This window comes from Dermacentor variabilis, chromosome 1 (genome assembly GCF_050947875.1).
Source record: "Dermacentor variabilis isolate Ectoservices chromosome 1, ASM5094787v1, whole genome shotgun sequence".
In the NCBI taxonomy this organism is placed as follows: domain Eukaryota; kingdom Metazoa; phylum Arthropoda; class Arachnida; order Ixodida; family Ixodidae; genus Dermacentor; species Dermacentor variabilis.
In genome coordinates this window covers 220,366,459-220,383,358 of record NC_134568.1, presented here as the reverse complement: position 1 = coordinate 220,383,358, position 16,900 = coordinate 220,366,459, and the positions used below count along the sequence as shown (strand labels likewise).

Sequence of the window (16,900 nt, the reverse complement as noted above, 5' to 3'; positions counted from 1 at the left end):
ATATATATATGTATATTATATTTAGCCTGCTTTGGTGGGCTTCTGGCGAATTCTTACGTTCCTTCTGAAATTCGACATGGCACCACGGCACTATTGGACTACGCCAAGGTGAGAAATTTTGTAGGACAGTCTGCGACGCATTGCAAGCAATTAGGCTTACGGCACGGCACCTATAGGCATAGACTTGTGACGCAGTTGACGAAAAACAGCGCGGCCCTCGTGGCGCAGTTCATTTGAATTAATGAATCGCACTGGGAGATGTTTGCGACGCCTTTTATTAGCCCCAATATTAAACTTATTTCGGTAGTTTTTGGGCACGCTATAGTCGCACAGGGTGCTGTGACGCAGTTTCGAGTGTACTGAACCTTACTGCGACAAGTTTTGGCGCTTTTTCTGACCCTCAAGATTATTGTAACTAATTTCGTTACTTTTTTGGGGTACTTTTCAAGCGCAGTGGGCGCGCCCGTCGTGGCGCACCGAAAAGCAGCTCGGCCGTGCTGACAAAGTTTGGCGTGTTCTGAATCTTACTGCGACAAGTTTGGGACAATTTTTATGGCCCCGCAACAATTTAAGCCTTCTTTCGGTACTCACGCTTGTCGAAAACGCGACGAGCAATTGTAAAGAATGATAACACGGAAGTGTGTTGCTTGCGCCGGCAGAACGCGCTAAAGATAACGCCAAGGAGCAACTCCAGGAACTTGTAACTCGAAAATCTTGTCTTCTGAACGACTGAAGACAGGCTTTGCATCCAGTGCGAGTAGGAATTCGGCGAGCGTCCAGCATGGTCTGGTTGAGAGCCTGTGTTGTGGCTACCTCTGTGTATTCGTAGCGTACTATCGCGTCGGTTGTAGCCAAGTTCTCCCGGAAACGCGCAGTAGCCCGTGTATTCGTGCTAGTGCAGGAAATAAGGCCCGGGGAAGAGGGGAATGTTTGGAAATAGAATGTTTTCGTGGTGTGTACGGTATTGTTTGGGATGATTTTGGTATTTTCTACGCCATGTATGTAAAAGCGAACTGCTTTTGTTTGTTGTGCCACCCATTCACCACTTTCGCACGTTTCGCCTCTACACGCATTATTGTTGCATGTTAATACCAAAATGGCACTTGCTTGTAAATTAATTTTTTCAGCTGACGTCATCTGGTAGAGCTTCCTACGGGAACTTCTACTGCTTACCTGATGCTACAACGTTGGATGAATGCACAAAATGCCCGCTACGAGGATTCATATAGAATAAAATAAACATTTCCTCATTTCACAAGGCGTCTTGCGTCTTTATGAAATTGCACGTGGCATGTATTCGATGGAGGCTTGTAAAGATTATTCTCAATAAATTTTACTTAATAAAACGATTTCGCACGGACACCGCGCGCGGTTGAGCTTTAGAAGAAAAAAATCGGCGCAGCCGGCGTGACGCGTAACGGCGAGCATTCAAAACACGCACGCACAAAACCGAAACCGGAAGTGTGGTTCAGGTATTAACGTCGGCGGCTCGGTGCGCTGCAGTCAATTCGGCCGCTCGGCTGTATGGGAGTGTCCGTTCCAGAGCAATCGCTGGTGCCCGCGTGCCTTCCAGAAAGTTCTACGCCATTCGCGTCGCGCATACATGCAATCAGATTACACAAGGTTCGGCGACAACAGACAGCGGATAGAACCATCGATAACATTCCAGAAACTTCCGATATATGCAGGCGCTTCCCGCGCTGAGCGGTAACAACATTTGTTAGACGGTGAAAAGCGCTCACACGAAAAAAATAAAGTCCATGTGTGTGTGTGTGTGTGTGTACACACACACACACACACACACACACACACACACACACACACACACACACACACACACACACACACACACACACACACACACACACACACACACACAAACGCGCGCGCGCACGCGCGCGCGCGTTTCTGTGCGCGCGCATTGTGCCGATCATGTTGTAAGCACCACTGAAAAGCGGCTGTATATGCGATTAAAAAATGCTTATCCTGTACATCTAGCAGAGCATTACCTGTGATAAAGGGTATGGGTACAGTGCAAGAACCCTAAAGTTTATCACAAGTAGCATTTAAATATATTTACTCTGAGGGCCCAAAACACTAATGCATGGATGGCGCGCAGAGCGTCGTCGATAGCTCACCTGAACCGATGCTGTTTCGGACCATTGCCATAGCACCGAACACTTTGACACCTTTGGGACGAAGCTCGCTCAGCACCTGTGAGAGTAGACGTGCAAGACAAGAAATTACTGACACCATTGTTTACCTTCACAGATACAACTCAATATAGTTTCTGCTTCTCGCCTTAAACATGCATGAAAAGGCAGCAGGACCGATTCAGCTGCACATTGTTACCATGCTGCATGACAGTGCTACATCAGTAATTTATTCCGATGTGCACACCACAAGCCTAGACGATGTCAAAGTTGAGTGAGATTCAATGATTCATTAATTTTAATGAGAATACAATCACGTGCTAGTCATTCATACATCATAAAGGCGTCATTGGAGGCCAGAGAGTGGTATTGATTGATTTATCGACTGATTGATTGATGCGTAACGTCTTGAAGCAACACTAGAGCTATAAGAGACGCCGTATTGGAGAGCTCCAGATTAACTTTGACTACCTGGAGTCATTTAACGTGCGCCTAAATTTAAGTACACGAGCATTTTGTGCATTTCGCCCTTAATCGAAATCTGGCCGCCACGGCCGGGAATCGAACCCGCCACCTCGTATGAGCTCAGCAGCAGAACGCCACAGGCATTGAGCCACCGAGCTCAGTGAAATTTGTGTACCATCTATATGAAGTAAGCCTGACCGGCGGTGCGAAGGTATTGAAGGAAGCGTTACATGTCTCAGCTGTACAGTCGGTGTTGTTTTTTGTCGGACTAATGCTCGCCCCCATAGTGACCGTAGCTGTTTGCATCCTACGCCCCAGAATGCAATTAATTATTTAATGTCTTGTGTGCTATTTTTCGAGCTTTAATTTCCTGCCAACTAGTACCCTTCGTGTGACGCCAAATGAGAGTATGCGACTTCACGCAGGTCGGGTGAACCACCAAAGCTGCTAAAACGACGAACCGGACTATCGGCGGCCACGCCGCCTTGAAGCTTCCTGAAGCCCTCGATAAGCCCCCTAAAGAAACTCGCTGCGAATTCTTATCGGCTGTGCACCCAGCGTGACGGTACCTTATACTGGCGCACACAAGCACGAGGCTTCGGATGTTCGTGTATATGCGGATTACGTCACGATGATTAATTTATTCCAGTCAAGCTTGAAATAAGAGGCCGTGTCCTGAGCGTAATATAACCCGTAACTACGTCTGTACATGCTTGGGGCAAATCTATTTGCGTTACTTCAGTAAACAAATTAGCCTCAAAGATATTCAAAAGTGCTTGCATTCTGTTCAATGGCCTGGCGAGGGAACAAGTATTCGTAATTAGTAGTCAAACTCCTGAGGCAGGGAAGGGTTACATTTATCTAGGCCAAGTTAACACCTATGTGGGAATCCGGATAATGAGAAAGAAACCTGCAGAAGACTAAACTTGGGTTGAAGCGCAATGGAAGCCATTCACTGACCATGAAGAGCAGCTTACCGAAATCACGGAAAGTATATAATCAACGCATTAGCGAATGCAAATCTGTACGGCCTAAAATTAGAGGCTAAAAAGGGAACGTCTAAGGACTGCGCAACGAGCTACAGAACGGGAAGTGACAGGCGCAAAGTTAACACGGCAGTACTAACTACGGATCAGAGAGCAAACGAGTGTACCTGTTGTTCTACTCGAGGTTAAGGAGAACTGCAGTTGGGCAGGTCAACGAAAGATGAAACATGCTTACTTAGGACTACAAACCACACTGAATTTAGCGGAACAGTCCCGACATTTCCTTCTTCCTTCGTTTCCTGCTAAATAACAATCAATAAATCAGATTTCCTTCCTTTACTGCTTGACAACTATGTTGTACATTCTTCTCTTTCGTCTTCTGTTGCATTTTCATTAACAAAAAGGCGGTTTCGTCTTTGTCGTGGTTTTATTTCAATCGTAGGCCCTAACCGTTCCGCGTACCTACATCAGCCGTGTTACCTATAGGCAATTACTGGAACTTGTTGCAAATAGCGACATGGTAGGATTTTAAAAAAATGTGCACCGTTGTTGGACGTACAGAGTGGTGGCTCTTGGAACTGACGAGGTCGGTCGCCGTCAGGAAATCAGGGAATTTGCAGGGAGATGGTGGTGGTCGGCTGACGCAAGTTAGGCGTAAGTGGAGGCGGACTAAAATGAAATGATGATGAATGTGCTTACCAAGTCAAAAATTTGCTGTTGAAGTTCTTTCTGGCTACTTAACACATGCATTGTTTGTTTTTTAGCCGTAATACGGATGTCCGAATAACATCATGCAGTAGGCAAAATGCACTTAAACTCTTCCACATGCCGTACCAACTTTGCAGGCGAGCGACCGCGTTTGCGCGGAAGAGCTAGCTGATGCCAGGCGCTGCTGCCGCTTCGATTCAGCGCTGCCGATCGCCTCGTCCATCGGGCGAAGCACGCAGTGCGACGTCACCACGTTTCTGGGGAGGCTTACCTTGAAGAAGCCGGCCACGGCCGCGGCGCCGCACTTGTCGCGATGCATGCCGGCCATGTGGCCACCGGCTTTGACGTCGGCGCCGCCAGTGTCGTAAGTCACGCCCTGGGAAGCAACACGCCCAGTCGTCAGCCACAGCGCCCACCGTCAAGAAAGATGTCGCGGGAAGTGCACCTGATTACACGCTGAGAAGGGGTACGAAGCTGGCCATGAGATAGTGGCTATTAAATGCCGGACAATGTTGATTATGCACCTGGTAAACCATAAGGTAAGCCGTGCACTACCATCTGCATATATATGAGCCAGCTGAAAAGCCATTATTACTAAAAAAAAAAAAAAAAGTGGCAGCTTCGCCAGAAAAGCGACAGCAAGATTTAGCGTTGCGCTCGGACTCTTTCGTTTGGTTGGGGCCTCTACTTTGGGATTGAGCCACAGAGATTTTTGCTTCGCAGTCCAGGAATTTCTTATACCAACCCCTGTTAAATTGCCCTGTTATGCCCTGTTAAATTTGTATATTTCCCTTTCGTGTGTGTATGCTTTTAAATTAATAATTATTGAGTCGTCCTACTATTATTACTTTCATTTTAACATGTAATTTCACCCTTCAACAGCACTTACTCTACAGACGACCTGAGAGTTTATTTGTGGTTATAACTTGGAACAATCCACCCATTTCATGACCAATTCCTCATTAGTGGGTACGAGTTAGTACGAGTTAGATGGGCAACAACAGTTCCACCAATTACCCATTACTCGCCCAATCCCCCATAGTGATTAAAGCCAATAGTTGGATATGGGCAACAATAACAAAAACAACGGCTCCATTAATTACCCATTTCTTGGCTGATCTCCCATAGTTGGTACGAGCCAAATGTTGTATGGGTAACAACAACAACGACTCATCCAACGGTGTTCAAACTGTACCCATTACTTGGGCAATCCACCATAGCGGGTATGAGCCAAAAGTTGGATGGGCAACAACAGCACCAACAACGACGACGACGATCCTCGAGCAGTGCTCAAACTATACCCATTTCTTGGTCCATTTCCCATCGTGGGTATGAGCAAGGAGCTGGATGGGCAACAACAACAACGGCTCCACTCATTACCCATTTCTTGGCCAATACCTTTCTCTTCAGGTTACACTACAAGACAACTGCGTATATCTCACAATCACCCCTTTTTGCCAGCGTAACAACTGCTTTAAATAGTGATTTTTTCCTAAGAACTGTAACGGAACGGAATCAGCTTATAACAGTGAAGTACGTACTACAGCAATCTCTCAGATCATTCACCAGAAGCCTCGGTGTATATGCAGTAATACCTAATCTTCTGTTGCAGTCATTCCCGGCTACCCATATAGTTAAGAATTTATTATTGTTATGAACTTGATGCTCCTTACATTTAGTATTAATTTATTAAATCAATATTTGATGTGTTATTGATTAATTAGAACTTGCTATAAACCTTATTGTACCGCTATGTCTACTCCTATGTGTACTGTCATCATTGCTGATGCGTTTTGTTTGTTTACTAATCATTTGCGGCTTTTGTTTCTTATGGATTTTTTTGTGAATATTTGATCTGTGCTTGTATCTGTATGCCCACCCTGCAAAAATCCGCTCCTGGGGTTGCAGTGCCAATAAATAAAAATAAATAAAAAATCCCCCATAGTGGGTATAAGCCATGAGTTGGATGAGAAAAAACAACGACGGCTCCTCGAACTGTGTTCGAACTATCCGCGGGTGCGACATGTTGGCAGAACGCAGCACGCAAGGGAGCTCCTGCTAGGCGGAAGGAACAGCACCCTGGCAGCTACGAAACGTCTCTTGCACACGGAAAAAAACAACCGGCCGCAGGTGGGATATGAACCCAATTCTTCGCATTACACGGCAGAAAAGATGTTCTACATTCGCCGTCAAGTCCGTAAGTGGTCGCGCTGGCTAACTCTCGTAGGGTTAGTTCTCGCAGATAAACATAAATACCCCAGAAAGCGGATGGCAAGACGGCGCCGCGGTAGCTCAATAGGTAGGAGCATCGCACGCGCAATGCGAGGATCGACGTGGGTTCGTATCCTACCTGCAGCCAGTTGTCTTTTCACCCACTTTCATTTCCACTTATTTATAACTTCTTTAATTCAATTAAAAACTGCAGATAATTTCCCCTATGCTATCCTTGGTGTCATTGTTGTCTTCGTATGATATGTCTCATAGAAATCGGGCCCCTCGGTTTCCTTCCTTCTCGTTACACACACGCACACACACACACACACACACACACACACACACACATATATATATATATATATATATATATATATATATATATATATATATATATATATATATATATATATATATATATATATATATATGCCAGAAAGGGAGAGAGGGGGGGAGTACCCGGAACATCACGGCGAGCCGACGCGGAAAATTTGCCTGGAGTGTCTATACAAATGATATCGCAATAAAACAAGACGAGTACAGAACGCAGACACAAGGAAGCAGCGCTCCGTCTCCGACATGAGGAACAGTAAAATATGGGAAAGCGTGTGTTGTATGATGGAGCAGGAGGTGTGATGGGATAGATATTAAAAGTGGCTGAAATATTGAAGTGATGCCGTTGTTGCTATTACAACATCAAACGAACCTGATAAGAGCGAGCCCTCCTTTTCGAGGTTCCATGGCACGCGGCTGAGACACAGACATCTAGCAAGGAGCTTTGACATCAGAATTGTTTGTGCTGTGCACGCCCGTCTAAGCATAACTGACCGTGCTGACTCAGTGTACTTATGTCTCACGCACGATGCACAGGCGGCACAAAAAGTAAGCGGAACGCGGTGTTGCGTTGTACCAGCAGTTTCCTGCGTATTAAGACTAAGATAAATATATGGCTCTCTAGAGACCAACAGTATTGAAATAGATGAAAGCAGAAGTACAGCACCGTGTTTCGTTTTTGCTTATAGCGAAAGTTGCGTGAGCAGTAAATTATATATGCCCACTGATTCTCACCTTTCCCACGAAGAACAACGTTTTCTTGATCGGCCCATCGGGGGTGTAAGTGAGGTGTATCATCCTGCACTGATGCCTTGAAACACCTGAAACAAGCGCACAAAAAAATTAATATCCAATGCACTTTGAACGCACCTACAGACTGCGCATACTTCGAAAAGAACGCCCACAAGACGAAAAGCGTGATCAGTGTAACGAGGGAATACACTGGTCGCTTATTCCATCAAGTCTCAGAAGGCGTGGGAACAGCGCAGCAAATGAGGCCAGAAACAAGAAAGACACCACACGAGCGATGACTAACAACCGTCTTTGTTTAATGCGTCGCGAAATAAATAAGTTCCATAAAACGCGGCCATATGACGTCAGGTTTACCTGCCGTGGCTTAGGGGCTGTGGCGTTGCGCTGCTAAGCACGAGGTTGCGGGATCAAATCCCGACTGCGGCGGCCACATTTAGATGGGGGAGAAATGCGAAAACGTCCGCGTATCGTGCACAGGGTGCACGTTAAAGAACCCCATGTTGGCGAAATTAATCCGGAGTCCGCCACTACGGTCTGCATGATAATCAGGTCGCGATTTCGGCACGTAAAACCCCATACCTTAATTTTTCACGTCAGATTATCGAAACACCCGAAAGGAAGAAGTTAATGGTGAAAAAAAGGAAATGGAGGGGAGGAGAGTATTGCTAACTATAGCATTTTTCTTGAGCTTACCGTCGCTAATCCTCTGCTTCCCTTCTTTCCTTTCAGTATACCTTCTTGCTTTCGCAGTGTTCAATAATTTGACGTCATGTTGTGAAAACCTCACGTTGTTATGGAACTTACTTATTGCTTTTAGGTTTTTAGCGCACGAAAAAGGGACGATAGACATAGGTACGACGCGGACCTGTCTCTCGTCCCTTTTTGGTGCGCTAAAAACCTACAACTTATGGAAAACCATGATGCCCAAACCTACGCTCTTTCAAGTTACTTATTGCGCGACGCAGTAAGCCAAAACAGCTCGAGTGGTGCCTTTCTTGACTCCGACCTCGTTTCTTGCACCGTTCCCACGCCGCCTAAGGTGAATCGGTTAGCTCAACGCAGCAACAAGCTTTTATAGATTACGTCTCGTTCGAATAAAATCAGTCGGCCGACGTATGGCCAACGCGAAAACAGAGTACCGCGCGCAGTGTATTACGCACCTCGCGCTGCCCTGTTGACGGCGGCCAACAACGGGTACTCCTTGAGGATGCGGGCGTCGTCCGCGATCACCTCCACGTTGACCGGTGAATTCTTGAACACGTGCTGCACGTACTCGGCCACGCGAGGAGCCGCCATACGCTCGGGGTCGCTGCCGCCGATGTCCCGGCAGACGATCCTGCGCAACGGCCCTTGCTAAGGTCCCAGCGTTGACCCCGAGAAACCACACTTTCTTGTTTTTCTTTTCAATGATGCAAGTATGCCACTGACCCGAGGACGTGGCTTTTCTTCAATTACTAGCGAGCGTATCACAAGCAGCGCTTACCTGGCTCGCTCGATGGCCAACGCAAGCGCGAAGGCCTTGTCGCGGTTCGGCACCGTTGCTGGGAAGTTGGCAAAGCCCAGCCGAGTAACCTTCTGCTTTCGGCTCGGAACATCCTCCCGGATCTCCAAGGGCTGCGGGTGAAACGGCAGCATCGTGGAGCGGACGATGGAACGTCAATCAGCTTGCCAATGAATTTGCCAATAATAAAACATCGAGTGGCAAGCGCTAACGGGCGTCCTCAATATATAGGGTGTTTTTTTTTTTTAGCTGCACCAAATTTTTAAAATTACAAAATGTAAATCACAATAATGTTATGTTTGCCATTCGAGTTAACGGATTCGCAGCTTTAGCTATAGAGCAATAGAGATATAGACATCGACGACACAGGCGCTCTTTTGCCAGCCAGTTTCGGTTTCAAGGAGCCTTCCAAGGAGAACTAATTGTTCGCGTAGTTCCCACATGAACTCCTCTATTCAATATTTGACAGCTGGGATAGGTAGTGTCGAGGACGGGCCCCAAAGTACTCATTTGCCGTAGCCACCTACTGTTACTAATTAGAAAGGTAAATACCGTAACTTCGCTAATTGCACACGTGAGTGCGGAAATTGCTTTCTATCTAGAGGCTTCCAACCCGTACACTCGAATGGTAAACATAACATTACGTGATTTATATTTTTCTAATTTTAAAAATTTGGCGCAGCTAAAAAAAGAACACCCTGCACAGCGCCAAACAGCGCTGCGATATCGGGCACAGTGCGCTCACCACGTAGAGTCCGTGCAGGGTGCCGAGGACCGTGGCCACGTCATAGCTGGTGAAGTTGCCGTGTTTGGCTGGAAGAACCACGAGAGGCCTGGTGCTGCCCGCAGCCGTGGCCCTGCGCCAGATCACGTTCGTCAGTGCCACTGGTTGCACTATATAGTTGGTATTTTTCGAGTAATCTTTCGCTACACTCTACAGCACAGATTACTCGTAGCTGCTTGACGCTGAAAATAGGGCCCCCGATGGCATCAAGGTAGTGCAATTTGAGCACTAAAACCTTCTGCCTTCGCAAGGCTGTATGAAGAGTGCCGAGAATTTGCGCAGACCTTTTGACACCTTTGCAGGCAGCGTCAGCGAAGCAACGTACGTCGTCGTAGTCTCGGTTCAGGGGCCCGGTCGGAGAAAAGATCTGGGCAAGAGAAAGCGGCGATCGGTGCACTGGACTCTGGACTTTTTACAGGTAAGAAAACTTACAAGGCGTTTGATGGGATATTTTTCCGGCAGGCTCAGAACAAACACCTCTTCTTCGGCTTTTTGGTCAACCTACAGGATGAGGACGAAAGCACACGAAAGACACGATTTTACGACAACGAATCCATGACAGATAGGCGACAAAGTTTTGTGCACTGATAAAACACAGACATTATGCTGAAAGAAAGAGAAAGAAAAAGAAAGAAAAAAACTTTTCTCAATCTCCCAAATCAGCATCTCGGATACTAAATTAACACGGCAAGCTGGGCGAGTTGGTTATCGAACATGTTCCTAGGGGTGGGCAGCGCAATCCGGACGAAAGACTAAAGGAAGTGCACGATACGAGCGCCCGCATGTACTTCGTGTTGTCTTTCGTCCGGGTTTCGCTGCCCACCCCTAGGAACATGTTCGGATACTTACAGAGTCTTTTAACCCCCAAATGTCCTCTGCGACTCACGCCGACAAAGAACGCAAACATTTTGTGTAATCATTCCATCGGCCTTAGGCTCCGTCGATTAACATGCGACAACGGAATATTGCGCGCGACGACCAAATCGACGTTCCACTCATTTCCAACTCTTCTTAACGACCCAAAAAGCTTGCAAGGCAAAGGTTCCAATCGAGGTGTTCTTCCTATTTTTTTTTTTTTTCCTCGCAAGGCTGGCGAATTGCGACAAGGACGGATACGGGCAGAACGGAAAGTATAGAAACGTTCAAACATCGCCAAACGATTTCGCTGAAGTCAGCGTTAACGACCGGCTGGCTGCGCAGCAACGGAAACAAAATTAGTGCGCGCGCTTAATTAAAACGCCCAGCCAAAATAAATGGAACGAGAAAACACGTGTTAACAAAGACTGTCGTTTCAGACGTGTGCTCGTTTTAACTTGAAGCTTGAGACGGCGCGATGGTAAATCCTCCTGCAGCTCCAGCGGTCATTACAATCATTAAGCCATGACAGGCCCAATAACGAGGGCGCACACAAACACGCTGATGTCAGATTTCTACAACTCTATTTTTTCTTTTTCCACGTGTTTTCTTACACGACCTGTTTGAACAGTTTTGCATTGATTACAATTACGTCAACCCTGCTACGAATTATCATGCGGAGTCCCAGGGAGACTGCCCTGGTTTTAAACACTTTACAATTGAACTCATGCCCATAACATTGAAGTCAACGTTCGTCCATTGTGCCTTCAAGACAGCAGAATAAAGTGTTGAGAATCACCACTGCCCACTCAACAAAACGTCGATTCCTTCGCGAAAGATTTTACGTCAGTTGAGCACATTGTAATCTCGTGTACCTATATATATTGGACCATGTTCAAACGAAGAACACTTGGTCGCCCTCCACACCCTTCACAGTTACGGAGTCGCTGGCTCCAGATCTCGCGTGCCTAAGTCATAAGCACATCCGCAAGAGTGACTGAAACAACCGACTCGCCTGCCTGTGTGCGACCAGGGGCTCGCAGTACTTGTCGAGGATGCCACCCTGCAGGTGCGTGGCGTCCAAGCCCGTGCCGACGATGACCACGCTGTCGAACTCGGCGCTTTCCGCGCTCTCCACGCTGACGGGAAACAGGAGCCTGCAAGGGGTGGCCGCAGTCATTGCGCGACGTTGCGACCAGCTGCTGCCAAGTGACGACGCCCCCGGCCGCCGGCAGGCTGCCCGCCGAGCGACGCGGCGGAAGAAGGCGAAGGAAGTGGAACTAGGGCTGCGGTTTAAGCGGCGGAAACACCCGGGCACCGATCCCTCGCTTCCCTCTCCGCGTCCGTCCATATAATTGCGTGTGCGAGTATGGCGGCAGGCTATAATTAGTGCAACGACCGGCACCGCATAAGCGCGACCGATTTACTTATGTCGATCAAATACTTGGGACCACATTTTCCGCGACTAACGCGTAGCCCCCGATTCGCCGCTAATCCTTCCGTCGCTCACGCTGTGCTGCGCTTTCTGCGCGGTGTGCGGGGGTGGAAAGAAAGAAGAAATCTGAGAGGGTCGGTGCTCTGCAGAGGCAACGATTGCTTCTGCAGATGCTCTGCTTGAACAGTGCGCCAGCAAGAAAGTAGGCGTCCCGACCTCACAGGGTCTTCCAGTGGCCGTTTTAATGCAATCTCCGTCGCGCTGCGGAAAACTGAAAACCCCATACCGCTGCGTCGGCCACAACTACACGTACAATGCGGTCCAGAGGCGAGGGCTAAAAGGCGCCGGAGCGCAGCTGACAAAGTAGGAGGCGCTCCAGCTGAAAGTGCCGGCGGCAGCGGTGTCAATATACTGCACAAGCGCGTATACACGGAGAAGACTCACCGCCACCTACCTCAAGTTGCCTGCAGCAAAGCCTGATGCTTTCCAGAGTAAATACCGAATTTATTACATAGGAATATTGGCTTACGTCCCTCGCTCACGCGTTCCCATTAAAAGCGGACCGCAGGTACTCTACGTGCCCTCCATATTAAGAAGTACGTTAAATCAATGTTTCGACATCCTAAATGTCACCTGTTTACACTGTCTGCACCGATAAAATCGCGCAAGGTGGTCTCGGTCCTCGCACGGTTACTTAATTTGTATAGCATGAATGCCACCGGCGCGATCGTCCAGAACCACATTAAATGTGACGATTTACAAATGTTAAGTAAATTACGAGTCAGTCATGGTTACGGGCCATCAGGTACCGAGAGCTGCGGTACATCGTACACCTGTAAGAAAGACGGTTGGGTTGCACGACGGAACGCAGCGCCACGCCCGCGCGTCGACTGTTCGACACTGAGCGGGGCCCAATTATTCCGCAGCTCCCTTCATCTGCAGTTACATGGCCGCACGGAGCGGGGCTCCGCATTTCACTCAAACGTGTAGCTGCCCGCTGCAAGCAGGCGCTGCGTGCTCGTGCTATGCAGCCGAGCAGTTCTGAGTGTCCTACATATCACAGCGAAAAATTTGGCTGTCAAAGGTGATAAACAGGCCTCGCTCGCGTTTCATGAAGTTCTTGTAAATAATGCTCCCGTAATCTGCGAATAAAAGAAGCACATAAAAACCGAGTATACCAAATTCGCAGCGTTTCTACGCGTAAGACAGGTTCACGATGAGCTGTGGCCTTGGCTCTCGCCTCGCTGGAGCAGTGATTGTCGGACGCGAGCTCAAACAAGAACTGCCTTCTCGTATTTGAAGAGGTTTCAATCAGATTCTCGCCCCAATTTCTCGACGTCTAGAAACGTATACGAGAAATGTATACGCCATGGCCGTATACTCCGACGGCTGCAAATACATACTCCACGTGCCGCATATGTACTAGAGATCCTTAAAAAAGAAAAAAAAAAGGAAAGAAAAACACAACTGTTGGTATTTGCCAGCTGGACGCCAACTGATATCTGAAGTCTGCCGGCGTCGCTTGGGCCATTGTCTCGCACAAAAGCGTCTAGGGGCGGCGGCCTGTATATCGCATATCCGGACACACCACGTACATGGGTTATCACTCCAGTCAGCCGTCACGAGTTGAGTGACGAGACTGCAGGCCTATCGCTTTCGGCGAAAACGCGTAACGACAGCACAAAATGTGACACAGGCCCATATCACGTACTTTGCGGAAGATAACGCTTCCATTGTGAAAATGTAATCTGAAGTACTGACTCGCAGTGTCGCTATACTGGTCCGCGAATGCCTTCGTTTAACGCGACGGCAAGCTAGAAACTCTCGTCCATACCTCTGAGAACATACACATCCGTTAGCCCACGCACACGTATACATTCAGAGAAGCCTCGGAACATTGAAACTACAAGAACTTATAAACTTTCTAGCGACCTAGGCACGCGTGTCGGAACTTGAGGGAAGCACTCTACATTCTATGTCTGCAACTGGTGGAGTGAACGTCTCACTTTCGGCCTCCGTGTTTCTAAAGCTTCCGTTAACGGGGCTATACATTCACAGTTTTCACTCAAGGAAGTTCCTCAAACGGTTGGCCTTACGCGCGCTGCAAGGAAAGCGTCGCTGTCTACGGACTCAACCACAAACAGTTACTCTAATTACATACCCGTTTCTGCAGAACTGAACTAGACGTTTCTTGCGCCATGTGTGTCATTCCAACGGGTAGATGAGTGCGTTTGTGTTTGATGCACGTCGTTAAAAAGTAATCTTTGCAAATTTCCGGGAAAAACGACTTGTTCTTCTGACATCTGCATTAGTCTATTCGGCTGGTTGCAAGCCATGGTGTGCGATAAACTTGCTTTCAAAGCCAAGTAGCATGTACTCGGGCGAAAAGTCAACAGCGACGTTTTGAAAAACTCCTTTCTCGCCTTTGTATAGCCGTTATCCGAATACATGCTGGACCCTACATGCGGTATGCAACTGCGTAGAGTATTTGTACAGATAGGTTAATAAAATTTTTGCAATATATATATATATATATATATATATATATATATATATATATATATATATATATATATATATATATATATATATATATATATATATATTACGCTTGCCCGCGCGTCTCCTTGCTTTCATAGTTCGCAAAGCACCTTGCCGACAAAACACAAACCGGCTTACCAACTGACCTGGTCTTTCGTTGGAAATGCTACAGAGACGAAGCTTGTATACATCTTTTAAAAAAATGCAGCTTACATGCATGTCTACTAATTACGGTCAAATTGCAACAAACTTTGAAATATCATCTGAGACTTGGCTAATTGGTGGAATATGGCGCGCGGCAGAACAAAAATCCAGCGCTGCAGCTAAATGTGTCGCTTCAATTGTTCTTTGTCTTTCTCGGCTACTCACATAATGCTGCAAAGATAAATACCCGAGTTTGCCAGAATGGCGAGGGAAAAACATAGCGAGGCTAATTCATCTCTCGCGTGATGAAGGCGCGCACATCAAAGAAACTAATGGTTGAGCGCTCGCCAGCGCTGAGCCCAATTAAAACGGGCGCCTGCGTGGACGATTTCGGGTTCCTTTCAACGCACCGCGTGAGTTTCCGGGTCCTATTAGGGTGAGGTGAAACAGTGATAGAAACATTCTTCTCATCAGGAGTTACCAGGCGACCACACTTATGATCAGCGTCTCGCATATACGTACTTCTCCAAGACGTAAGAACACGCTTAAATGAGCTCAATTTGATTTACCGCCGAAATGCTGCGCGAAATAAAAAAGCAAAGAGAGACACGTCGGATGCATGTGTACGTAGAACTACAATAAGTAGAGATTGTAATAAAGTACGTAAATTTTGTAGTCAAATACAATGTACCTATTACTGGCAGTTTCTCTCTCTCTCTCTCTCTCTCTCTCTCTCTTGTGACATATATACACTTGCAATTTGTAGCATGAAAATGGCGCCCACCGGTGTCCTTTTCATTTCTTCTCTTCTGTCGTAAATATTCTGGGAGGTTGATATTCATTTCGTTATTATTATTATTGTTATTGTTACTAGATTGTATGTACTTGATTCTATGCTCCCCTTACTCAATCCCCATGTAGGGGCCTTGTAAGGTATTTTACAAATAAATAAATAAAATATGGCATTTCTTTTTAATCCCTTAGTATCTTGAGATGGATCGGAGATGGTAAAAGACTTCGCACGCAATGTCCCTGCTACAAAACATTTCCTTCAGAAAAACAAAAACAAATCTAATGATTAAGAGATGAATCGTAATCAAATCAGCAAGCCATGAAACGCATGCGTACCAACCCATAAAGCTTCCTTCTGTTATTCATTTAGTCTCTGATCACAATAGCGCACGCGAAGGAGCGCACAGAAAGGCCGACAACCTCTACCCAGCTGCTCCAGCCCGGTCGAGTGCTCGAAAGAAATTTACTATAGGTGGGTACACGTGCCTGTCTTTCGTGGCGTCAAATAGGTGGTATCACCAAGCTAGATCTAATCGTGTCAAAAACGTGACAACACAAAGCAACTCACGGACCCTCCTCTCGTGCCAAATCAACTTTGTACATTCTTCCATCTGACGCATTTTACACTTTTACAGTTCGTATTTCTTCTTTTTTTTTTCTTGAGTTTGCGGATGTCCTAGTTGCAGGGCCTTCAGCATTGAATGCAGCGTCTTTCCTTGGGCAAAGACTCGCGCCACTGCCACTGGATGTAGTTTCCGTCAAGTAGCCGTGTTCCGGCGACGAGGGAAGAGAACGCGTTTTCGCAGCGGCCATGCGACGCCGCGCGCGCAGGTGTTCTCCGTCCTCGCGACAGGCGGCCCCCCCCCCCCCCTTCGGTGTTCGGAGGGGAAAGGCGCGAGACGGACGAACCGGTTTCGCTCTCAGCATTCCGGAAAGCAGTGTTGTCAAGAGCTGGCTGTGGCCGCCGCACATTCATTTCGCGAGGTTGGTGGCCCCCGTGCTGCGTCGCGCGACTGCAAGCAAGGGGAACAGCTCGCAGCGGCAAAGCGACCGGAAGCGCTACGCGTCTACCACGGTAATGCAATCGGGGCACACTCGGTGCATTGTGCAAACCGCATCAGACGCATGACGTTGCCGACATCGTCGTACGATCGCAGCCTGGTACGAGGAGCAGACGACATATGCGTTTCTCGGGGGCAGTGTCCACATTTACTGCCTTAGTAGTGTTATCGTACG

General features: G+C 47.4%; 1 protein-coding gene across 3 annotated transcripts in view; it reads right to left on the bottom strand.

Annotated features, from left to right (window-relative positions):
• Dip-B (Dipeptidase B) overlaps nucleotides 1-16,900 on the bottom strand; it is a 62,897-nt gene that overhangs the window by 6,749 nt on the left and 39,248 nt on the right. For all 3 annotated transcript variants that reach the window (XM_075669378.1, XM_075669383.1, XM_075669391.1), the window contains exons 3-11: nucleotides 11,768-11,909; nucleotides 10,330-10,398; nucleotides 10,182-10,264; nucleotides 9,859-9,970; nucleotides 9,096-9,226; nucleotides 8,773-8,948; nucleotides 7,595-7,680; nucleotides 4,584-4,688; nucleotides 2,139-2,214 (exon numbers count right to left, since the gene is read on the bottom strand). In XM_075669378.1, coding sequence (XP_075525493.1) covers nucleotides 2,139-2,214; nucleotides 4,584-4,688; nucleotides 7,595-7,680; nucleotides 8,773-8,948; nucleotides 9,096-9,226; nucleotides 9,859-9,970; nucleotides 10,182-10,264; nucleotides 10,330-10,398; nucleotides 11,768-11,909 — 980 coding nt within the window. The remainder of the gene's footprint in view (nucleotides 1-2,138; nucleotides 2,215-4,583; nucleotides 4,689-7,594; nucleotides 7,681-8,772; nucleotides 8,949-9,095; nucleotides 9,227-9,858; nucleotides 9,971-10,181; nucleotides 10,265-10,329; nucleotides 10,399-11,767; nucleotides 11,910-16,900) is intronic.